The sequence below is a fragment of the Microchirus variegatus genome, assembly GCF_963457635.1.
Source record: "Microchirus variegatus genome assembly, chromosome: 15".
Classification (NCBI taxonomy): domain Eukaryota; kingdom Metazoa; phylum Chordata; class Actinopteri; order Pleuronectiformes; family Soleidae; genus Microchirus; species Microchirus variegatus.
The window spans coordinates 12,353,075-12,378,590 of record NC_139816.1 but is presented as its reverse complement, the minus strand read 5'-3'; the positions used below and the strand labels follow the sequence as shown (position 1 = coordinate 12,378,590).

General features: G+C 41.1%; 1 protein-coding gene across 1 annotated transcript in view; it reads left to right on the top strand.

Annotated features, from left to right (window-relative positions):
* Positions 1–3,467: 3,467 nt before the first annotated feature.
* slco5a1 (solute carrier organic anion transporter family member 5A1) overlaps positions 3,468–25,516 on the top strand; it is a gene marked incomplete at both ends in the record, with an annotated part of 34,628 nt that continues 12,579 nt past the window's right edge. Inside the window, 3 exons of the mRNA XM_083901993.1 lie at positions 3,468–4,398; positions 22,298–22,430; positions 22,590–22,807. Of these exons, the coding sequence (XP_083758119.1) occupies positions 3,468–4,398; positions 22,298–22,430; positions 22,590–22,807 (1,282 nt within the window). The remainder of the gene's footprint in view (positions 4,399–22,297; positions 22,431–22,589; positions 22,808–25,516) is intronic.

Here is a 25,516-nt window from a genome sequence, read left to right as displayed (position 1 = left end):
AAAACTACTCGTTGTTCGACCTTAGTCTATGTACACCATATACTGAATAATAATATTCATCTTTAATAACAGACCTGATTTAAAACAAATTAAAGGTGATGATTACATTATTTTAGGGTTCAGAATGTGCAAATCACAAGATACTGCAAAAAGGGAAAGCAGAAAGTAATAGCCAAACTCTCCATCACTATAACTGAAAATAATGAATATCATGATATTACTTTGGAATTCTGGATAGATGCATTAGTTTTGTGACAGAAATATGTAGATAAAGCATTTCTTTGAGGATAATAAATTAAGAGGAGCGTAAAGGATGAAGGAAATGGTGCCAATTTTGCAAATGAGTGAGAAACCTCATGGATTTTTATGTTGTGTTGGAGCATAGTGTTTTGAAGGATGTCTGTAAATATTAATGTTTTCTCCCCATTTGCATATTTGCACAATTCATACCACGTGTAGCACACAAAACCACATGTAACGCAACAAACTGTAATACACTGCGTCTCATACACATCCATCTGTGCTTGTGAAGCAACGTTTGCTGATAAACAAGGTTTTAAAAGTTACAGTCGATGGGCTCTGTAGCAGCCATACAAATTATTCTGGTTTCACACTGGTTTTTGTATAAAATGAGACAGCTCTACGACTCGCCCCTCAGCCCTGCGGCTATCACTCAGTCACTTTTATATGTGGTTGTTCCGCTTGCCTTTAGTGCCATAAAATAAAAGAAATAAAAAAATATACGGAACCATATCCTCCAAGCCGGGATATAATCTTTAACCGAGCCATGTGTTTTTTGTTTTTTTGCGAATGCGATGCATCATATACACAGTACAAAGTAATGATACAGTGCTATTATCTGTTTAATAATTTCCTCTTTTAAAAAAAAAAAAAAAAAATGCATATGTCTTCATGCTGATTTGTGGTATTGATTGGTCTGCAGCATGCTCATAGCCAAAGGCAGAGATGAACAGTGGGCAACAGTGGCTTCTATGATGGACCATGATGCTTCTCATCGATTCCTGTCGCTTCACTGCAAGGAAATGGTAGACTGCGTTTTTTTTTCAATGCACATTAATATTGTCTTTGACTTGAGGAGGAAAAAAGCATTAGAAAGTGTTGACTTTTGCATGTGAATTTTCATCAGTGTGGCAAACATTCTCACGCTGTAAACATCCTAATAGGAACTGAGGAGCATCTGAATGAGAGGAGGATGGGAGTAGGAAGAGGAAGATTGATCACCCACTCTCAACCGGTGAATTAATGACCTTGGAGAATGTCATCCATCCACTTTGACAGTCACGGCGAGTCAACTTTCTCTAAAATATGTATATTTTAATCACTGTCAGTGCACATGCTTAATGTGATTTAAGATAACTAAGATGTCTTTACAATGATGTGTTTACCTTCTTAAACATACAAAAACATCAAGATCAGGTACAGTGTTTTCCAAACCTCATTAAAAGTATTGAAATGATTACTTTTAATATTATTTGTGTTGTGTTTCCTACTTGCCCGTCGTTGACACAGGCAGGTCTACAGACTGTCAGAGGAGATGAACTGTCTTCTCCACACTTTCACAGTTTATTGCCCCTGAGGATTGAGGCCCCAGCACAGAGCTCGTACTGCTGGGTCAGCACTGACACCCAACTGTTCACATAACGTGCTGGACAAAACAAGCCGCCATATGGTCTCGCATGGCACGCTGGGAAATGAAGTCCAACACTCACTACAAAGAGAAATTCGCTGAATGAAAATATCATTCCAAATATCCTGGAAGACGTCAGCCTGCTTTGAGTCTCAGGGAGACGTTTTTGTACAACTCAATTCTCCATGGTGTGATTAAACAGGGCCATGAACGCACCAGACCGAGAAGAAAACAACTACAAATCCCAGTGTGTGTCATGAAAAACAATTCACCCTCCAACGTGTGCTGCGTTCACGCTCCATTCCCCTCTTTGGGATGAAAACTCGTTAATTAAAACTTTTTTTTAATGGGAATGATGAAAATAAAAACATTAAAAGAGACGAGGAAATTCAAATAATTTATATTTACTTCTACTTATTTAACTAATTCAATTAAGTCACTTTATCTCCTGTGCTGTTTTCATTTTTATGTATTTTTTTTCCAGTTATTCTTGTCTGGAATTTTATTTTATTTTATTTTAACAGTCCATGGCATTTCTTCGTTTGCAAACCAGTGGAACAGTGAACAATAATTCATGAATAATAATAATATATATAATATATCTATTCTCTTTCTTCAGTGGTCAACGTAACATCATATATCATCTATATAATGTGTACAATATATCATATATTGTATACATTTTCACCATATATGTGTGAGTGTTTAACAAGTGTTTGTCGTTTGTTCGACGATAATTAATTGTTCACAGACCTTTTTACACCATACATACAGATCAAATTTAATTGATTTTCATGTGAAAATCAATTAAATTTTAATAACGCGCGTGACGTCAGACAAGTCCCTCACAGTTTTTAAAGCCCAGGTTTGTAAACACCTACGGTCTGTGAACGCGCCACAGAAGCCAGCAGTAGCCAACCGCATCAGGCAGCTTTCATTCAGTCAGTGAGTGGTCGGAGCTCCGAGAACAACAGACTACCTCCGTCTGTCCTGTGTGAGTATCCCTGTCTTTCACTTTAAACCGTTTTGTCTTTTTAATTCAAGACGGGGACTCGTTGTCGCTTAATGTCTCCGACGCCTCGTGTTGAATTGTGGTTTAATTCGCTTCTCCAAACTAATGTCTGAGGCGTTTGTGGACAGCGTGCTCTTTTGTTCTCTTGCTGTGTTTTCTCGCTTTGACAAAGGAGAAGCCGGCTGTTATTTTTTGTCAACCTACCGCGACAGGTATTTGACAGCACTTCAGTCGTTTGTCACTGAAGGTCTTAGTGGTTTTGACGGAATGCTTTGGTTTTTAATTTAAACCAAAACACACAGTGACGAATGACACTGATTTGTTTGTCAATGAACGTTTCCAGTCTAATGTTTTCCTCTCGTGTTTTTGTTTTCTTTCCAGGATGCTGCACAGCAATGGGACAAAGGAAACACAAAAAATAAACAACAAGAGCCATAAAAGCAATATAAACATATTTATCCTGGTTTAGGGGAACTCTCCACCTTTTTTTCTTATTAGTAACATATATTTATTGTGAGTTAATCACTCTGTGGCTGTTCTTTAGAGCTGAAGGGAGGGGATGTTCTTGTGTGTTGAGACGGAGACCCCTATCACTCTTTAGTGGCTTGTGAGGACATTGTGGCTCTGATAGAGGTTTTCCTGTAAATAGAAATATGGAATAAAACATGCACATGACTAGAGGGGTTCAGGGCTCTCTGTGCGCCAGTGTTCAGCCCTGCAGCAGCTTCACCTCATGTGGCACTAGCCACTGACTGACTTGCAAGCACAGCCAGGACCCTGACTGAAGCCCAGAGTCAAGCTGCAACCATGACTTCGTTGGACCACGACGAAACGGGCAGTGACCTGTCCGACTCTCTGGAGATCCGTGAGCTCCAGGATCAGTACAATGACTCGGAGAACAGCTTCAAGTCGAAAAGCTTACCCATCCTGATTGAACCCTGTCAACTTACGCAGCCGCAGCTGGTCAACACGACCAAAACGTGTGTGGCAGTGGAAGGAAGTGGCGAGCTCCAGCTGAAGACCCCAAGCTCCAGCCAAGCAGAGTCGCCCTCATCCAGGACAGACTTCTCCCCCTCTGTCTGCAGCATGGTCGGACTCAGCAGCTCTCTGCCTGGTCGATCTGGAGACAACAAACTTGGTTTCTCTCTCACCCGCCTTATCCACATTCCAGCCAGGAAGTATGTGCGGGTCATCCTGAGGGATTCACGCTGCTTCCTGTTCTGCATGTGCTACCTGACCTTCATTCAGTCCCTGATGGTTTCAGGCTACCTGAGCAGTGTCATCACCACCATCGAGAAGCGGTACAGCCTCCGTAGCTCAGAATCCGGCCTGCTGGTCAGCTGTTTCGACATCGGCAGCTTGCTGGTGGTGGTCTTCATCTCCTACTTTGGTGGCAGGGGTCAAAGGCCACGCTGGCTGGCTGTGGGTGGTGTGATCATCGCCATAGGGGCCGGGTTGTTTTCCCTGCCTCACTTCATCTCACCACCTTACCAGATCCAGGAGATGAATTCATCAACCGGTCGCGAAGGTCTCTGTCAGAGCGGCAACAACAGTGGCCGAGAACTGCTGGACGTCGCATCCTGCCCTCGCGACCAGGAGGGCAATGAGCACAACCTGTACGTGGCTCTGTTCATCTGCGCCCAGATCCTCATCGGTATGGGGTCAACGCCAATCTACACGCTGGGGCCCACCTACCTGGACGACAATGTGAAGAAAGAAAATGCATCTCTCTACCTGGGTAAGCAATCGATAGGACCGGTGTCTGGACAGCAGGTAGATTAATGGTACGCATAAGCACTGCAGTCGTAGGGAATTAATCCTTCTGTCCCTGTGATAAATTTAAATTTCCCCCTTTAAACTGACATTTACAAAAAAGTAAGGGAATTGTCTTAGAGCACAAAGTCATGAGGTGGCTTTATACAAGGCACACTTGCAGAAGCACAGATGGGAGCTGCTTTTTAGATTTTACAACTTCAGTGTAGTGTTAGACGATATGGTCGAGTACATTATCATGATAAACATTTTCAAATCAGTTTATCGATAATCATGATAAAGCTAAGTAGAATAAAAACTAAATGTCCTTTTTTTGTCAGTGCATTTATGCAATACACCAATGTAATATCAATATATATTCTCTTGTATTACAATTGAAATATGTTATTTACTTATTGGCCAACCGTATCTTCAAGTTAAATCACCCTTCCATATAATTGACATTTATACAAAGTGAAATAGTTATGATGGAGTGCAAAATAATTAAGTCATTTTACATAAGCCAGACTTGGTTTTCTTTTAATAATAGGCTGCTTTTTAGACTTGCATACTTTCATCAGTCTGTGATACAGGTTAAATGTCTGACTAGAAGGATGCAGAACTCATGGGTCTCTAATATAACAGGTGTAATTTATACAGTTGTGCTCATACCATTAGCTGATTACATTTCTATTTCAAATTGATGCATTTAGTTTTTTTTCAAAAACACTCTCCAACTTTTTTTTTGGCCTTGGTGCTTTACCCAGAGTGGTATCTTCACACACGGATACCCCCCAGCCCTCTGTCCTTTTGATTTAATTTTAGCGGCATGCAACCTCTGCACCACGCTGAGGTAAATACAGAGACTGCATAGTCAACCTTGGACCAGAAGCACAGCAGAACTGGGTCGCTCGTGATTAATGGTCCAGTGTTGCCTGTATGTGTCCGCACAAAATCCAGCTGGCAGCAGCAGAGCAAGATACTCGTGTGCTGGCAGAAATTATCCGACTTCGCTGTGTTTGAGTGTGAGCAGACTCTTTTTCTTTGTACTCCTGTATGGCTGTTCCTCACTTAAATCTCGGGCTTCATGTAAATGTATCTGGTGTGCCTGGGGTTTCGCTGGCCCTTAATGGTTTTGAGGGTAGTAGATCATGATTGCTGAAGTAATCCTCACGCTTAAATTGGGTTATTGGGACGTAGTGCGCCCCTCATTGTGGTGCAGTATTCCACACAGATGGCCACGGTCCCTCTGACTGTTGTAAGGGTTACATGTAATGTTACAATTCAAATAATACATATTTTGTTTTAATTTATTCCATTAGATGTTCAATCCAGAAAGTCTCAAGCATTTGTTCACAGAGCTTAAGGTTTGCGAGGGTATACATTGAATATGCTACCCATCCATGTGTTTCTTCTTAAGTGTATATGATGACTTTAAAATATTGTTTTGGCTTTCATAGCCTTAGAATAAGCCCTTTAAATGTACTATAGGGTCTTGCTTTACTGTACGTAGGCCACCATTTTGGGATGGCATGTTTCTACAGGAGCCCCATATGGACAGACTAGTCAGAGTAAGGGGGAGCTTACCATGCAAACACAGAAGAATGACCTTCTTTATGGTATGTGAAGGGAGTGTAAGTGAAAGGGAGGGGTGAGTTGAGAAGTCCTTAATTTGTTACAATCAGCAGTCTTTCCATTAGATGTCACTAGTTCTTGCACTCTGGACATTTAAGTTCACTTTTTAAATTGCCGGTTTAGTTGAAACCTCAGTGTTCAGCTCGCAGTGGCATACTTATGTCGTTCTCAAATGCAAGAACTGCTGAGTGTTTGTATTTGTGCTTCATAAATCGCTTGGATTCTTCGTCGTTCATTCACTCCTTTCTTAATGACACCATTTGTGCATGTGTACCTTCAACACACACAACTATTGCACAGCTCTGTGGAGCGTATCTTCACTGTCCACTTCCTCTCGCTGCCTTCCTCCACTGCTCTTGAGACCCAGTATTGATCAGATCCCTGCGTCAGAGGAAGCCAATGCAGCGTAGCTATTGAACCTGCCTGAAGAACAAGGCGAAAACAACCTCCACCAGCAGCAGCTTGCTCTGTCCTCACCTTGTCAAGGTTCTCCCGAGCTAACACACCAGGTTCTTTACGTGTATCCATATTGTCTCCTTTTACAGATATTCAGGTATAGAGAAGCTCTTGTTCCACTGACCTTGATGGCTATTTTCAGAGATTTCAAAGAGACAATATCTGTTTACTTCTAGCGAAGCACCTTTTGGGACGACACAAAAACATGTCCTGACAAGTTGAAGGGTAGAAAACGTGATGGAAGAAAATTGTATTTGATTTGTGTCTCTGGTACACACTTAAAAATAACCATGGAAACTGAGCTTCAGGTTTCTTATTCAGGTATTTTGAGCACATTATTATCTTTGACATTTGCTGAGGCTCATTTTGCTGTTTGGTTGTATTAGTATTTTTTTCTTGGAGACATTTTTGCCCTTGTAGTTGTTTTTAAAGGATGTTCAAATACTTGTTCTCTGACACGTTTCTTACATTTTACAACCTCCATTTTTATCGAGATGGAGGCTACACGTATCTAGAGGAGGTTTTTGTCTAAATTTACCTCTTGGTGGTTTCCCCCTGCACAAACCCATTAATGTAAACCCCATCTCAATTTGCACTGGCTCAGAGGGGAGGAGTTGTTCACTTTTGTAGGACAATGCAACTTTACAATGAAGGGTACTTGATGACCTTGAAGAGCAAGATTGTGTGTGTGTGAGAGACTGTATGTTTTTTTTCTTTCCCAGGGTGTTATCTTTGTGTATGCATGCGTACACATTCAGGCATTCCCTCTGACCCAACACCCTTGTTTCCCAGCTCTGGCCCCACATCGCTATGGCAATGTAACGGGTACAGCATCAGATCTCAACCTGGTGTGCTCTAGTTTGAGGGTCAGTGGGGGAATCGGTGTACAGTTCACTTGGCTTTGCAGATCTTGCTGAATAGAAGAAGGGGGAAAAAAGTTTTTCTAACTATCCTGCTGGCCCAGCGTTGTCGCCACGACGTGCACATTCCACCTCCATCCTCAGTCCTTTTTTCCTCTTTCTCCTCTGACAGATTTACAACCGACCATTCTTGGTGTTACTATGGTGAACATTTGTCCGTGTCCTTTTTTTTTTTTTTTTTTTCAGAAGCCTCTCCATTTTGTATGAATTGGTGGCTTGTTGCATTGGACGAGGTTCTGTTGTCACTTCTTTTTTTTTCCTTGTCACCGTCTCTTATCCGATTTGGAAATGGCACTGACCCACAGTTCAAATTGACCAATAATCTAGACGATGCTCCTCATTGATTTGTCAAACCGTTTAAAAAGATCCGAACAGCGGCTGTGACCTCTCGGGTTGTAAAAGAAGGGGACAGCCTCTGTGGTATACAAGCTAATGATGCTGAGAAGCTGTTATTGATGTGGGATGAATTGAGTGGTCGTGTCCTATTAGATTGCTATACGTGCACATTAAAAGTAAGACGATGTGTATAAACGGAAAATTTACATCCCCCTTTTTTGTTTATCTCTTTTGTTCTTTCATAAAACTTTTATTGTCTAGACTTCACAGCCTCTTTGCATGCAAGGATGCCAGCACCCTCTCTACAAGCAGGATAAGGTTAATTGATTCCTCTTGGCCAAAACAGTCTCACTGCCTCTGCATTAACTAGTTCCCAAAGCAGGTGACAGTGACTCTATGCACCTTATATAGGACTTGGTGTGCTATCGGTGCATGTGCGTCATTAATGTTTTATTAGATACTTCCCAAAAACCAAGGACCTCTGACATAGACCCAGCTCAATATTTACTGACTGGAGAGGGTTGTGTGTTGTACTATGGAGATGAAGAAGTGTAGAGTTGAAGTGTGGGGCTTTAAAGGTGCTATATAGTGTAAGTATCTGCTCTTGCGTCATAGCATGATCCGCTGTTTATGTACCTGTGATTAAGAAAAGATGCAAAAAGTGGTCGACGCAAGGGATGAGCCGATATGGCATTTGCGATACTGGTCAAAATATCTATTCTGGATAGCTGAAATGGAAAAATATAAATAACAACATGATCCAAAGGGCCTTAAGATACGGACTGCTTTGATATCGGAATCAAATCATCCTTGAGCTGATACCCATATGTAGAGAGGGCATGGTGGCTTGAAAAGTGAAAACGCAGGCTATCGGATCTTAAATTGAATCTTAAATTGGCATTCATAGTAACACCAATGCATTTTTTGATTGAAATCTGAAAATAAACTGTTATTTGTCAAGATCAATGAACCAATCTCTCTCCAGTAATGCGTTCTACATTAAACTTAATTCCTTCGCTTATTAACAGCTGTGAAAACTGACACCTGCGTTCTATTTTGGTCATGACGTTTCTCGCTGGCAAACACATTTTCTTGCTCTCTGGACTGTGCTGCTTCTCCATCCTCTTACATGTATGTGTGTATATGTATATGTGTATATATATATGTGTGTATATATATATATATATGTGTATATGTATATATGAGTATATACATATGTATATATATGTATATATATGTATATATATATATATATATATATATATATATATATATATATATATATATATATATATATATATATATATATGTATATGTATGTATATGTATGTATATATGTATGTATATATGTATGTATATATGTATGTATATATGTATGTATATATGTATGTATATGTATATATGTATATATACATATATGTATGTATATATATATGTATGTATATATGTATATGTATATATGTATATATACATATATGTATATATATATATATGTATATATGTATATATATATGTGTGTGTGTGTGTATATATGTATATATATATATATATATATATATATATATATATATATATATACATGTGTTACCACAAAAACATTTTAACTTGACCGTGTTCAACGCCCACATTGACAGCCTGAACACTGCTCTTGTCTTTCCTCTTATACTCGCAGACACACACTCACATGCTTGTACAAGAACAAGATGTGTGTTCTCTCCTGTCTCTGACAAATTTAGAAAGAACAGTTGCTCCCAGTCTCTCTCGCTCTCTCTCTCCTGAAGTGGGTGTTGTGTGTGTGTGTGTGTGTGTATGAGAGAGAAATGTGTGTTCCCTGCAGATTAGAGCAAAAAAAAATGGGATTGAAACTTCACTGTGTTTATGTTTTTATGAGTCAGGATTATCAGTCACAGCCCTGGCGTGACCCTTTTTCTCTCTGCTCGCTCAGTCACTTTCATTAAATAGTGTGTGGTGTTCTGCTTTGCAGCAGCCAAAGCACATGCAGATTGTGCACACACACGGAAGCAAACACCCAAGTCCCCAGAGATCTAATGCCTTTGACCCCCCCCCCCCCCCTTTTTCCTCTCTTCCACTTTCAGGCTGACAGCTCACATTTCAGGGATTGGTTAGGGTTCATGTTTGGCCCCGTCAGAGGCTGGCACTCGTATAGAAAGAAGGCTGTTCCTGTTTCATTACTGTCCCCTTGGCTTCTTCTCACAGAGGTTTGAAATATCACTGCCCCCTCTCCCTCTGCTCGGTCCTGTTGGCCACACAGGCCCTCAGGGTTACTCAGCAGTAGGCAACCTTTTTAGCTGCAGACTGCAGAGCTGCCAACTCTGTCTACTACTACTATGACTGCCCCCGTGACCCCTCTGTGGCAGATACTCTTCCACTCATGCCTCTGTGTGTGAGTGGGTGCTGTTGTCGCTATCAATCTGCTGTACTTGCTGACAATTGTCTCTCAAATGTTTTCTGTTTGAAGCCTAGGAGCGATAGACTAAAGCAGGGAAAGTTCACATAAGGCTAGGAGTCAACTTAAGTGGAGTCACTATTCAACCCATATTGCCTGATGACTGGTGGCTATTTCTCAGTGTACTGGCCTGGGTTGTTTTGACGGTGTGGGAATGTTCCTGAGGAAATGCCAAGGGTTTTTCTTGTGACAGCAGGAACGCAGAGAAACCTTTTGTTTTCAGCTATGCAGGCTCTTTTGTCTGTTCCACAAAATCCCCTTTGATCCCTGGCTCTTTTTTCCTCAGATTCTCTATTAAATAATGTCCCCAAATAGCTGTGAACTGGTTTAATTATTGCAGAAGCGCTGCAGTGTCCCGCTCCTTCTGGGACAGTGTCACATTAAGAGATTAGCGTGGAAAACAAAATGTAGTTCGGATTTTCAGAGTAATTAATTTTACAACTGTGTGGTTACCAGATATTGTATATGAATGCTTGCTTAGAAGCTTCGACTGTTGCCATAGCAATCTATTTTGCATGATATATGCATTACAGAGGCCCCCACAGCTCATTAATATAGGCTAGGATAATACAATTCAGCATTATATCAGCATGTCCAGCTCCAGCACTGAGACTGACATGTGACAACATGTCGGCTTTGATTATTTGCCTGTATTCTATTTCTTACTGAAGCATTGATTAAAAAATGGAATTCAGTAGTTTTAGGTGAATTGTTGTCTTGATTTATTCATATTCTACAGACTAAATAGAACATCTTTGTTTCTCACAGATCTGCACAAATATCGCTCAGTAATCATTTAAAATGTGTTGTTTTTAATGAAAATGAGATTAATGATGTAAAAATGACCATTCCCTCCAATATCGCAGTCGCAATACCTGTCAATATAATCGGACGCTTCTATCCCAAAACATGGGACCGATACTCTTTCATGATCATCTAGAAATCACTTGAATTTGTCAACTTACTGTTCCTCATCCACAAATCTCTCTCATCTCATAAATAGCACATTTTAATGCAACAATGTGTATTTTTTTCTCCTTCATTTAATTCAAGACAAGTTGCTTTAATATTGCTTCACTGTTGCCACTGTTCTTTCATCCCTGATGGTGCTTTAAAACGAACGGTAAAAGGAGGGGGCGACGGGGCCACACTTGAAAACACTTGAAAACCTGCAGTCTCTCTCTGTTCACTGTTCTCTGATTGAGCTAATCAGCATTGTGAATAGAAACGTCCTCCTCCCTTTGCCTCTTGTGTCCAGTCAGGAAATGAGTTGCACTGTCAATAATTACGAGATGTTTATCTGTTGCCATGGGTGCAGTATGTTCTGTGATTATTGCGGTGCAGAGCCGAGGATAGTCGGCTCCGTTTCTCTTGCCGATGGATACCATTTTTCCCCAAACGGACGTAACCTGTGTCTGAAATGCTTTGGAGCTTCTACACGTTCCAACTCATCGAAACCTCTGTGGATCAAATATTTGCATATTGCGAACAGAAAACGGCCTGTAAATCCATGTCGAGCTAACTCTCATCCCCCTCTCCCTGCTGGGCATCTTATCTGCTCAGCGTAATCTGCCTCCCATGTTGATTTGGCCTTTTAGGAATGTCGTTTTGCTTTAAAGATGGAAAAAAAAAAATTCTTCTTTTAGTGTTGATGCCCTAGGGTGGTGGTTTGGCCGTTGCACTCCTTGGCTTCATTTAGCCCTTCAATGCACTGTTTTTTAAGTTTTTTCTTGAATTATTTTTCGCACCAGTTTGACCTGCAGCTCTTGTTCTACATTGTTGGCTGAATATCACACAATCATCAGTGTCGAAAGCCCGCTGAAGGGACAGGAGGCGCTCTGAGGGGAGATGGATGGGACTAAGCATTTCCTGACCTCACCCAGAGGGATCACTACGACACACATGCAACACACACATGCTGAGAAATAATGCGGCGGGGGGGGGGGATTGGCCTTGGCCTGACAGCCGTACAGACAGATTTCACTGAGCATAGTCATCTGTCTGTCACAGTAGCTCTGCCAGAGACTCCGTAATGCCACTAAACATGGGATATCAGTGAATCCTTGCTCATTTTTGCAAAGTTAGGGACAAAATGTTCATTGCAAATACTCCGTATGATTCTTTTAATAGCAGGTACGTTATGGCTGTTCTTTTCAATGCTTGCTGGTGTCAAGCTTATCTTTTCAGGCTTTTGTTCTTCTGCGTTTTACATTTGGGGCCCTGGTTGTTGGTAGATGATCCAGGGTATGAATAGAGGGAAAGCAGCTGTCGTGAGCTGGCAGGGTGCTTGCACAAGGGGGGTGTGTGTGCGTGCGTGTATATATGTCTGTATTACGCTGTGAGGGCAAATTGTGATTCAAACCTGTCTTTGTGAGGACATATTGACAGGTCCTCACAACTTTAAAAAGAGGCTTTTTTAAAGCATAAAGACTTAGGTTTAGGCTCGGGTTAAGGTTCACATTTACTTGTGATGGTTAAGTGGCTGGGGAATGCATTATATCTATGTCTATCCTCACCGTTTGTGTGTGCACCCTGGGAATTGGGGTGGACGAGGTTAGAGGGTTGTCGAGTGTTTGCAGGAGGCAGAGCGTTGTGTCGAAAAACATGCACTTGATTTTCCCTGCGAGCTTTGCAGTGGAAACATCTGTGCCTGTGTGAAGAGACTGCAGAGAAGTCTGACCCATCGACGTCTAGATTGCCCTCAAATATTCCTGTCACTGTGCTGCAGAGAAGTGTGTTGTGACCTTTTCTGTGCTGCACAGTCCCTCCGTCTAATGCATGTTCAGCCTCTCGGTAATACAAGCTGAGCAGGTTCGTGGTTAAGATCATATAATCTGCTGTTCTATTCTTTAAGATACCAGTTAATATAATCCTCCTATCATTTTGAAGATAATGGAAAATGGACAGGATGTGGTGCAGGCTTCAGTGACCACGGTAAATCTGATTAAAGGTTTTCTGAGATGACGCAATGGTTTCTTGAAGGTCTGAGTTAATGTAGATTATTTTAAATGTTGCTTTTTATATCAGTGTTTCTGAGTGAGCCGTGTAGATTTGTCGAGCAGGAGCTGGTGGAGGAATTGGAAAGAGCAGGATGTTGTGATGAATGTGGCAATTTCTTGGCGTCAGTTGAAGACGAGTGGGGAGGGAGAGAGGGCGCACCGCTTTAAGCACCATCAACCAGATTGCTGTGCCATGTTTGTCAATGCGAGATGGTGAAAAGCAGCAGGTGCAACCTTGTGGCAAACTAAAACCCCAGCCTTCACACACACACACACACACACACACACACACACGCACGCACATTCATAGCCCCCGAGTATAATGCAATGATACCCCCACCCCAGATGCTTCATTCGTGGCCACTTATCAGCCTGCCACCCTTTCAAATGACACATCATCATCATATGTGCATGTGTTTGGAGGATCAGATTGGCCAAATGATTAACACTTTCAATCACACGTAGAGAGTGCAGCAACTACAGGCAGAATAACTGCCTCTTTTTTTTATTAACTCGAGGTAAATGCCCAGTTTACCTCGTTCCAATGACTCGTACAGTTTCATAGATCTATGAAGCCACAACATTGTAAATCTCTTTTTAACTTGTGAGGTCTTTGAAAACTGCTCGGCCAGAAAGTGGGCTGCCTGTTTCTTCTTGTCGCTCTGTAGCCCTCGTACTAGTCTTTCATTGCTGGAAAATATTCAAAATTGCCCTTTTCAATAATCCATCACATGGTGTTAGTCTAGCGTGAGCTGTGAAAAGTGTATTTGTTCAAAGTAAAATGAATGGGAGTGTAAGCCACTCAGAAAGATGGATTCAGAGGGAAGTCCACAAAGGATGATGGATTGGACAATTCAGTAGGCAAGGCAAAGGGATTTCCTCAAAGTGTCATTGTGTGAGGAAAGATTGAGATATACAGAGGGAAAGATGGTGAGGGAGGGGGGAAAAAAAGCTTCTGCACATGCACCGCATTGACAAAATATCTTTCTCTCTGAGGATTTAAAAATAACCCCAAAAAAACAAGTTAATTTAATCATACAATCATAAGTAAATGCTCAGTATATGTATGTTAATTAAATATTACAAACGGTGCTATTTCCCACTGCAATTTCTCTTACCACAGTAAACAGGTCTGGGTGAGAGAACAACCACATTAATCAGTGACAGGTGGTGCAATCCGTCTTTATTACAGTTGTTAAACGCTGCAACCTTTATTCTAATGCTCCTCTTCACAACAATATAAAAGTCAGAAGACGTCACAATAAAATACTTGACGAATCAAGCATCTAACGCCGTAAAGTCAAACATACTGATAAGACAAAATGATTATTATTAGAGAAACACTGCAATCAATTCAGACGGATCCATAATAATACAACAATAATGTGTTCATGTATAAGTGAATCGCTCAATTTTTGTGACTAGCGTTCAGCCGCATCATTCCTCAGCTTTGCCTCGCTCTTCCTCTCATCTTAATTCTGGTGGACATCAGTAGCTGCAGATTTGTGGTTTTCTGCTGTCAGTGCAGGTCTGTAAGCTTTAGTTCAGTAATAGAATCAGCAGAAAATGGTCGTTTGTTGGTTAGGATTTGTTACTGGATTATGTAGGAAATCCAGTATGCTGAATGCTATAGAGACTAAAGTGGTAAAGGATAACAATTTTTTTTTTTACTTTATAGCCTCTTTAAAAATGTGTGAAAATCATGCTTTTGTTATGCATTCTAACATTGACTAAAGTTGCCCTACTGGCTTTTGTGGTTGGAAAAAAAAACCTTCTCTTTTCTCAATTTTTTCTTAAATATTTGATTTAGCATCGCAAGCTTGGGGAAACCCGCACGGAGAGCGTAGAAGCCTGCATGAAAAATTGATTAGAGTGCTGTGTGGGTGACGAACATTGGCGTCACAGTTTTGAGTTAAAATGTTTTTAGTTTTAAATATAACTTCAGTGACGAAAAGTTGTGATGGTTTTCGTTTAAGAGATTGTGTGACGTGAATCCTTGTCCATGCATCTTCACCTGCTCTTTAAGTTGACCTCATTATTTGGGCACCACATTAATGCATCAGATGAGACAAACGCTGTGTTTCCATCATGGTACAGTCTGGTTTGATACAGGACAGTACAGTTTGGTATGGTAAAGGCTGGCTGGCATTTTGACTGTGAACAGTACATTTACTGGAGAGGTTGGGGCCGGATCCACTCGGTGGAAACATGCCAAAAGGGTCACTGGGTCATAGTTTGCTGCACAGAAGAACATAGAACAGAGGGAGGGTGAGAAACTCAGACATAAGATGCTGATTAAGTTCTCCGTGCCCCTTGTGACACACCATGTCTTTGTTTTAGGGGCTTAGTCTTGTAAAAGCATGACGGGTGGCCTGAAAGTGGATTTCTAAATCAGATAGGCTTTGATGTCTCTAATGGTTTAAGTCAAGCATGCTTGATAAAGTCTAGGCGCTTGACTGTACCAGTATTTCTGTGCTTAATCTATTCAAATATTCACTCCTTGTTCTGTTCGTGTACTCTGGTCTGCACTACAAGGACTAAAAGTTTGCGTGTGTACATGTTCTAGCTTTTTTTTTTAATCACCTACTACTCTGTCAGCACAATCTCAGCATCAAGTATCAACTTTTGAAGAATGCTGCTCCAATTTAATGTAGCATAAATCACTGAATTCAAGTTTTTTTTGTCCCATATGGTCGTTTAAAAAAAAATATTAATCCTTAAGAAAACCTTACATGTGCACTATAACTCCTGCAGACACATTTTTTTTCCATGGTAATGTCAAGAATGATGCATAAATAATATATAATAATATATATATATATATATATATATATATATATATATATATATATATATATATATATATATATATATATATATATATATATATATATATAATAATATATAATAAAATATCTATGGTGCTCCTTGCTGCATTAATTTGCTTACTGATGAGACAGTTAAAAAACAACAACATAGTTCTCATACTGTGAGCATGTGTGCTCCAGTTGCTCTTGTTCATATTATGTGCATATGATGAGTCCTTAAGTCATCCTTTGTAACTTTATGATGCAGAACAATATTGTTCAGTTCAGTAGTCTTTACTGTTACACCCACTCTCTCCTTGTTAGGACCAGTAGCTGCTAGTGGTTAATGTTAGCAGGCCTTTTATGTACCAAAAGTTTGCATCGACTCTGATGATGCATCATGACAAACACGCAGTGAATGGATATCTCTCTGATATCTCTCTATATCTTGCTCTGTGTTAATATGTATGTGAGTCTCCTTGTGCATGTCCTCTGGTTAAAACTGGCTGTGAGGTTAGGACATGAAAGAAGACACTGCTGTGTCAGCAAATTGCCATTGCAGTGGCGTCATTCCCCCCTTTTCATTGTCTTTTTCCTCCCTGTGTATAAGGCGGTGTCACGTGACTGAATCGATCCACATAACACAGGAATACAGTGTACTGTATGGAGTCGGCTCTCCTCTCCGCTCTGTCGCTCACTTTCTAACGGCGAATGTTGCATAGATCATCTGTCACGCTGATGTCACCTGCGGCTACATTTCTGAAAAGAGCTGCAGGCATCGAGCTGGACTGTGTAGTGCAGCAAATCACAGATCTGAAGTGTGTGATTACATATCACAGAAAGTGGATGTTATAAAATAAAGCACGGGGAAACTAATTTAGATCTTTCTCTGACGTCTGGTGTGGAAATCGATAGTATCGCAGTTGCAGAATGAATAGGTAATGTGTGACGCATAATGCTGTGTAAATCGTCATGACACCTCACTTGAGTTATGCCGAGAATGTGATTGCATCTTTCAGACATGAGACGGCTCCAGTGCAATGCAATAACGACAAATCCAAGGTCATTGTGTTGCTGCCTGCCATCCATTCTCCGGCTGGTTTGAAGGCTGACTGAGCTTTGTTGGCTAATATCCAGGTAGAGGGCTGTATAATTCAATGGAACCAGAAGCCCATTCACACCAGACAAAAACCCCTCACTAACGCTCACAAACATCTGGTCTTTGTATTCAGTGTGAAAGGAGAATTTTGGCATAAATTCCCAGGGCAAATGATTCCACAGCAATATTTTTTCTCGAGCCCTAATTTCCAATGCCAAAATTCCCTCTAGTCAAATGCCACTTAAACATCAGCATAGGCGTTCACTTTTTAAAAGTTTAACTTTAGAAAACGTTAACTTAACTAAGCCTGGGTCCACACTGTATGTAGTGTGTGACAACAGCAGCAGCCCAGTATTACTGCGGCTGTTGCAGCTTTGTTTGACTACAAAGGGATCATGTCTGCTGTGGAGCTGATGTGGTGGCTTTTGCTGTGTTTTACAAAAAGTTTTGCTCGTGAAAATCATAAAGATACTTCTGTGTTCCAACTAAAATGCTAGAAGTCTACAGTATAAAGCTATGTATCCTTTGCTATGTAAAGCTTTGATGGGAAAAATAGGATACTGACGTTGGAGTGCGTTTATTTTGAACCAGGCACGGGATTGTGTTGTGTATGTGCCATATGCGACAAATATAGATGCTGAAAATGAGGTGAAAGATCATTTTCACGGTCTGTTTTGCTGTGAAATGCACGTTGCTCATGCCAGGTTCTATTGTGGTCAGCTGCGTTTGTTATGGCTTACATGACACCAGAAACAATATAATGGGACAATGTTGGTAAGCCACAGCAGAGTGGAGATTTGGAGCCAGGCATATTCCTCTGATGTTTTGATCTGACATTGACGACTCTTCTGTCGTGTCCGTTATATTCTCTCTCTCTTTAACCCTGCGGTGTCAAGTGACAAGGCAGTGGATGTCCAGTCCTGTATCTGGTCCACACAATTAAATCAAATCATTAACATGTTGTAATTGGTTTGACCACAGGGGAGCCGCTTGGCTGGTTTAAATGTGCCTTCTCATCAGGTCCGTTGGTCTTCGCTCTCCTCCTTCACTCTCTGCTGCTTCTGGCGCCTGCTCTCAGGGGTGAGGGGTGAGGAGAACAGAAGGTCAGGAGAGGTTGGGGGGGAGGGGGGATGGGGGATGGCACTACAGAGGCTATTTTATTAATGCCTAAAAATCTGTTCACAGTCGAGGCAACTATGGAAATGGCTGGTGCTGTGTATTCCAAAGAGTCTGTTATCGCAGAAGGTTAAGCCAAAGGAAGTTTGTCATTATTCTTGATGAATTTTGGTCAGTTATGAATGCTTAATTGAACAGTAACTCAATTGAAAACCAAGGCCTTCATAATTTTACCATGATTTCTGCTTTTTTTTTTTTTTTTTTTTTCTTTAATCGGCTTCGATCAGGCATCTTTGATTTTAAGGACTGTAAAATTGCCACGGACGTTTCACCGTTTCATATTTGTTCATTCTTTCAACATGTGAAAGTCTTATCACTCAATAAAGAGATGAGTAAAGTAGTTGGAAATGAAAAAAAAACAAAAACATTAGCTGCAGCTCCAGAACAGAAATGTCTGAAGGAACAAATCCATTTTCTCTGTATGGATCGATTTAAAAGCATCAGCAGCTTCTTACAGCAGCATTTAAATTGTTGCAATTGTACCTCTGATTCACACACACACACACACACACCCCTCCTGCTCTTTACTGCCTTTCCTCTCTGTCTCCTTCATCCTCATTCATTCATTTCTACAGTGAGTCAGTGCAGCTCATGAATATAGTGTTCTTACAGTAGTGGAGGAGGCAGAGTGGACAACAACAGCGCAGCACTGGTCCCTAAAGGTTAGATATGAGAGTGATGTTGCTGAGCAAGCTTTATCACTGTTACACAGCAAAGATCGGTCACCATAGATCCACTGCAGCCTCCAACTCCTCTCTCCTCTGTTTCTTTATCTTCCATCACTCCTTGCTCCCTCCCCTCCACTGTTATTGTTTCTTCCCACATCATCTGTTTTTCTTTGTCCCCACTTTTTCTCCCCGCCACTTTCATCTCAGTTCACCAGTTTTTATTTCTTGTTTTATCTTTACCTTATTGCCTTTCTCTTTCCAAGATTATTGCAAAGTAAATCTCTCCTTCTGCTGCCTGACGTGGCCGCTTCCATCCATCATAAACATTGGAGCTGAAACATTAAATTGAGGTCAATGATGCCCCCATAAAACTGCTTCTCCTTATTCCTCCTTCACTCATACTATTGATGCACTTGCACCTCTTTTATTTTCATGTGTACGTAGAAGTTCATGCGTGCACGTGAGAAGCTCACCTTGGTTGACGTTAAGTCAATGAGTCGTAATTGATGTGCTCTTTCTTTCTTGATTATTTCCTTTCATATGCATGTTTTCATTCTTTGGATATTGCTGATATTGAATTCCACTTCATACATGATAACTCGCACGCTATAGCCCTATTTGCACCCCTTTTCATGCATACTTATGTATTCAAATGTGAAGAGCAAAGTCAGCACAAAAAACAATTGAACGTTAGCCTGAATGACCATATAGATAGTTTGGGTGCTGACTTAACATGTTTTGTCCTTCTTGTGTTGAAGGTCTGTTGCGTAATTGAGTGAAGTGAGCACGTAGCGCACCATACGTTCGTCATTGGCATGCATCCACTGTGCTCCGGTGACGTTTTCCACCCGCACCATGTGTGCGTGAACATGACGGAGCGCTGCCACTGTGTCAGCATATTCCTCACTCCGATGGCTCTAACCTGCTCTCCCCTTCATCCTGGCTTAAGGCAACCCCAGTGGTCCTAAACAATCCCGGCTCGGTGCCAAGCGGGCAGGGTAGGAGCGTAACGTCGGGAGCCGTTTATGACCCCGTTCGTCCTCCAGTTGGGCTGAACAGTTATGTTGATTGATGGAGTGGCTAGAGAGATGCTGATATAATCACCCAGGAGGGATAAAACATGGCTGTACCTGCCTGGGTGCCTGAGAAAGGTGAAGCTGGAGACTGGAGGGCAAACAAATGACCATAACCGGTGATCAACCTTAACTCGATAATTGAACGTCTGGGTGTGTGTACTGTTTTTCAGTGGCACAAGAAGGGTTTCCAGCAATGATTCTTTTCACAGGTGCTGAGACGAATGTTCAAACTCAGCCACAAAGTTCTGCTTACTTGCATAATTTAATTACACATTTCCTTTATGAACAGTCTCCATGCAGGAGATTTAAATCTGAAACCCTCTGCAATCTATAAAATGTATCAAAGTTACCGACTCCATTCTTGGCTTTATAGAAGTTCATAATATTGTGTGTGTGTATAAAGAGTCTTTCAGTAGCTCAGGCTTTGTGGCAAGTTTTTAATTTCAAAGATGGAGATAAGATGGCACCTCTTGCCATCATTGCCAACTATAATTAATTGTTTATTGTCTCTGGGCGGTAATATCCTGTTACATTGTGTAATGGTTTGACTACTGCAGTGAATTGTCTCTCCAAGCAGCAGGATATGAGAAATGAGCAAAGTGAAAGGAGTTTTTTTTTTTGTTTTTTTTAAGAGAGAGAAAAGTAAGTGAAAGAGTAATGGACACCTGCTTTCTGTGCTATTATTGTAAATGGTAAATCATGTTGGAATGAAGCTGTGCGAAGCCATCAGGCTCAAACATGTACAAATACATACTTTTTCTTTTTTTTTCTTTTTAAATACCCTGCATGTATCCTACAGTTTTTCCCCCTTGTATGTGCACACTGATGGATCACTTATAGTCTTGACCATTTTGTGTCCGTGTGTGAGACTACTGATAAGTGGACTAGCTGAAGGGTCTTTTTTTTATTCTTGGAGCAATATTTTCTGATTTCTCTTTTTTCCCCCTTAAAGTTGTGTTGAAGAAAGTCATAATTTAATTAAGTCAAGATAACGAGTTGGACTTGACATTTAGCTGGAATGACATTTGAGGAGTGAACTTAGCATATTTTTGTTCCTGTGATGGAAAATATGAGGCTAGTAAAAGATGCAAGCCCCTTCAGGTGAAATCATGGCTGCGTTTTATGCAAATGTTGGCGTGACAGCAAAAACGTTTTGGTGAAGCAGACTGGGATATAATTGGTTTTTGAGCTTCCACTAAAGTACGTTTGTCTGTGTGTGCATGTGTTATGTATTATGGCAGGGACAATTTGTTTTTCTGGACTTGGGAGGGGGTTAGGCATTTGTGAGTGTCAGTCATTGTGGACGTCTAGCGCATCAGCACATCTGATGCCTCTGTCAGACATTTGACGTTTGCTACAAACAGCAACGCAAACCCAGTGTCAGCATTAAAGGAAGTGACATTAGGAAGTCCATTAGTTCCACATGACTCTCTCTCTGTTTTTCAGTATTGTGGTGTTTAGGCAACAGCACCTTTGTGCTAGTAAAGCGAGCCAATTGCCAATCATTTGGGGTATGGCTGCAAAAGAAGTGCCCACAAAACATGTTTTCTGTGGCTCAAAGAAATTATAATGCACTGCAGCAGTGTGTGGTGATGCTCGTGACTGACTAGCATGTAGCTGTTTTAACATTGAAAATTAAAATTTAAATGGGAAGTCTGCTTTTGGATGAGAATTTGTGTGTATGTGCGCGCACGCATACACAACCATCATAATTGCTCTTGTTGCTAGCGGCAATGTTCCAGGTGTAATTATAGAATGTTTGCCCCCGATTACAGCTGTTAAATGGCTTCGAGTCACATCTCTGCTGGATTACTCCAGGAACTTTTTTCCACTTGTCCAACTAAGCTTATCTACATTTTAATGAGTTTTTCCCTTCCTGTGGCAAAAAGGCAAAGTCTGATTGGCTCTCCTCACTGCCCCTGCGGGTTAATGTTTGCACCCACCCACTCTCTCACTGTGGTTTGCAGGAGTGGGCAAGTTGCATGTTTGCCCTCAGGTCAATGTGAGACCTCTGGAGCTTTCAGGCCAGTTGTTACAGAGACTTCAAAAGATTTAATAATGACCTCAGGGCTGCTGGTGCGTTCCACTGATCTCAGAGCAGGTGTTTTGAACTCCCACAGGTCTAATTTATTTACAGTCACAGGTAACAGTGGGTCATTAAGAGCATTAATGAGGAAAAGCGGGAAAAACTTGCAGTGTATTGATTAAAGCTCCTGATTGTGTCTCTTTCTGTTTTTTTTCGATAGCCATCATGTACGTGATGGGAGCTCTGGGACCTGCAGCTGGTTACCTGCTGGGTGGCGTCCTCATCGGCTTCTATGTCGACCCCAAAACTGAAGTGAACATCGACCAGAGTGACCCTCGCTTTGTTGGCAATTGGTAAGTTTGAACAAATATAATGTGACATGCTATCCACATGCCAATGATCACAGAATTTGGCTTAAGAGGACGCTGTCTTCTATTTGTACAGCAAAACAACATGACATCACTGTCTTATTTTTGAAGACACACGATTGCTCTGTTGCTTCCTTCTTTCAGGTGGAGTGGCTTTCTCCTGTGTTCCATAGCTATGCTGCTGGTCATCTTCCCCATGTTTGCCTTCCCCAAAAAGCTTCCCCCCCGCCACAAGAAAAGGAAGAAGAAAAAGATTGGCTCACCAGGTGATGTGTCCAGTGATGACGACATGATGAAGGAAAAGTCCAGGAGTAAAGGCCAGAACGTCTCCTCCTCCATGGGCTTTGGAAAGGACATCAAAGGTCAGGACGATATAATACCAGTCCTTCTTTTCAGCCTCCTTTTACAAGTCCTTTATAAAAAAGGAATTGTGAACTATTGATGTACAAATGACTCATAATCCAATCAGTGGCTGGGTTTAGTCAACTTGGACGCTCCATTGATATCTCATTTAAAGGTATTATTGATTGATGATGGAAGAGGTTGTCCACGCAGTTGCCAATGAAGCATGTAATTCACTGTAAACATGTTTTTTTAAACGCACAGTGGCTCCAATTTACCTCAGTTAATGAGTAGTAAACATGGCTAAAGATCGCACGTTATCGATGCCAGCTGAAGACCTCTTTGTGCTTAGCTTTGCAGCCTTGATCGCCAGGAATGCACAGTCTGTCTGTCCCTTTGTCCATCTCATGAAGGTGATATCTCAAGAACATGGCAGGGAATGTCGTCACATTTGGTACAAACGGAGGATTCAAATCAGGGATGAGCAGATTATGAGTTTGGCTCAAAGGCCAAGGTCACTCTGACCTTGGACCTGTCCTGTTCTGTGAACCAAGGAATGGTTGGAAGGAATTTGACTTCATCTAGTGCATGCTTTCCCAAACTTTTCACAGTTCCATCACCCTCTAAATAGATCTATTTAAATGACCAGCATGTTCAGTGAGCAGCACAATCTCAACACAATCGCTGATCTTGTGAAAACATCTACTTGGTGGCCAATTATAATTTAAATATTTTGGTTTTTAATATGAATCTTTCTCCACTACAATCATGGATAGCTGTGGATGGATATAACTGCTTCTTGACTGGCTGTAAAAACCATGTCACCAAATCTTCACCGCTTCTAACTATGCACCTCCGTGCATCGGCACATTTTTAATATATCTGAGCCAGATAGCTGGGGAATCTCCTGGTTTTCTCTGGGAGAGCCCTCTGGATAAGTCGAGTCCTGCTCCAGTGTTTCCTAGTTATCTCGTATCTCATTTTTCTCTCTCTCTCCCTCCCACACTCAGACAGTTATCTCTCGCCCTCTCCTAAATGAGCTCTCAAGGGAATTTTGTCACGTTTCCACACACAGGAGCAACCAGACTGAGCTGCAGAGCAGAGCAGGGATAAAAAATGTGTTTGTGCTCACCCTCTCCATCATAGCCTAAATTACTATTATAAATTCTACATGTATTTAAATAGATGCATATTTACTTATGTGCAAAGCCCGCAGCGGCTCAGACAAGGAGAGGGAAGATGACTGAATATGTATCTATGAATGAATTATAAAGTAGCTGCTTCAAACTGCGAGCTCTCCTGCTGTTTGATTTGTCCCAACAGGATATTTTTTGGCTGTTGTGCAAACTATGGCTTATTTAGCAAAGGCTGGCACTTCACTCTTTGGATGTGTAATGGATTTCAGAGCTGTGTGCGTCTCCTTCTATTTGAGGTTTGTGTGTTTTACTGTACAAATTCAGCACTTTTTGTGAAAGATATGCTGCACAGCAAGTGGCCGTTTTCAGCGATAATGTTTTTTTTGTGTGCCCTTCAGATCATCAGCAAACACAGCAAAAATGCTAACGCTGAATAATCTTTAGTGATGCACATCATAGGGATACAGTTTTGATCGTGGAGTGTTCCGGACCTTGGTCAATTGCTGCATGAAAGCACATAACAAGCCATTTCTGCAAATGTGTATTTAATTGAATTTTAGCGAGTGTATATGGAAAAACTGCAGACATGTACTATATATCATAGTCGGTAAACTGAAAAAGGAGGCAGCGCTGCAACAATCGGTGAGTGCTGAACCCAGAAAGCAGCAGGTATATTCAAAGAAATGTGAATTGGAGTTCTTCCAGTTAGGGTTAGGTGATATGGGAAATAAATCTTATCACAATGTACTTTTTTTCATTCTATCATTCTATATCACAATATAAATCAAAATCAATACTTCTGTCAAGCTTAAAGGTAAGGCTGGGTAATACGGCTGATAAATAATATCTTGATATTTTTAGGCTTTGAGATGTTTGTGCTATAGATATATATGTACTCTATGTAGTACATAAAGTACATAGACTCCATTACTGCATTCATTCTTTTCATCCTCAGTCCGATGGCACACTGGCAAATGTGTTTTGGTTTCATTCTGGCGAGGTTTTCCATTTCAAGGATACACAAAGATATACTCCCCAAGTTTTTGAAGCCTGGCTCACAGAGTTCTAAAATGCTTCAATTCAATTTGACATATTAGGGAAATCAAATAGATTCCATCAGGTATGGCAACCATTTCTTGTTCAGCCCTATTTGTTATGACATAATTTAATGTAATTAGAGGAGTGAGTAGAATCAATAAGTCCAGCAGCAATTCTTTCAAGGATCAAAAGGCAGATACATGACTCGGACAGCTGATTACTGAAATGGGCATCAATCAATTAAGTGACTCTTTGGTTCGGAGTTATGTTGAGCGAGCGTGCAGGATCACTAGACAAAAAGTTTTATTTATATTTAAAGTCATAAAATAAATTCCCACTAATAAAGTAGTAAGTGTCACAACTATCACAATCCAGTGGTCTGTCTGATTGAGAGAGAACAGCTGCTGCAGACATCAACAGTACTACACCATCTGCCCCCCCCCCCTAGACGATTATAACCCATATCCCCTGCCATAAAATCATTAGCATCGCTATCCTATTCCATACTGTTAAATCTGGAATCACACTGACAGATGCAAAACATTTTACCCAGCC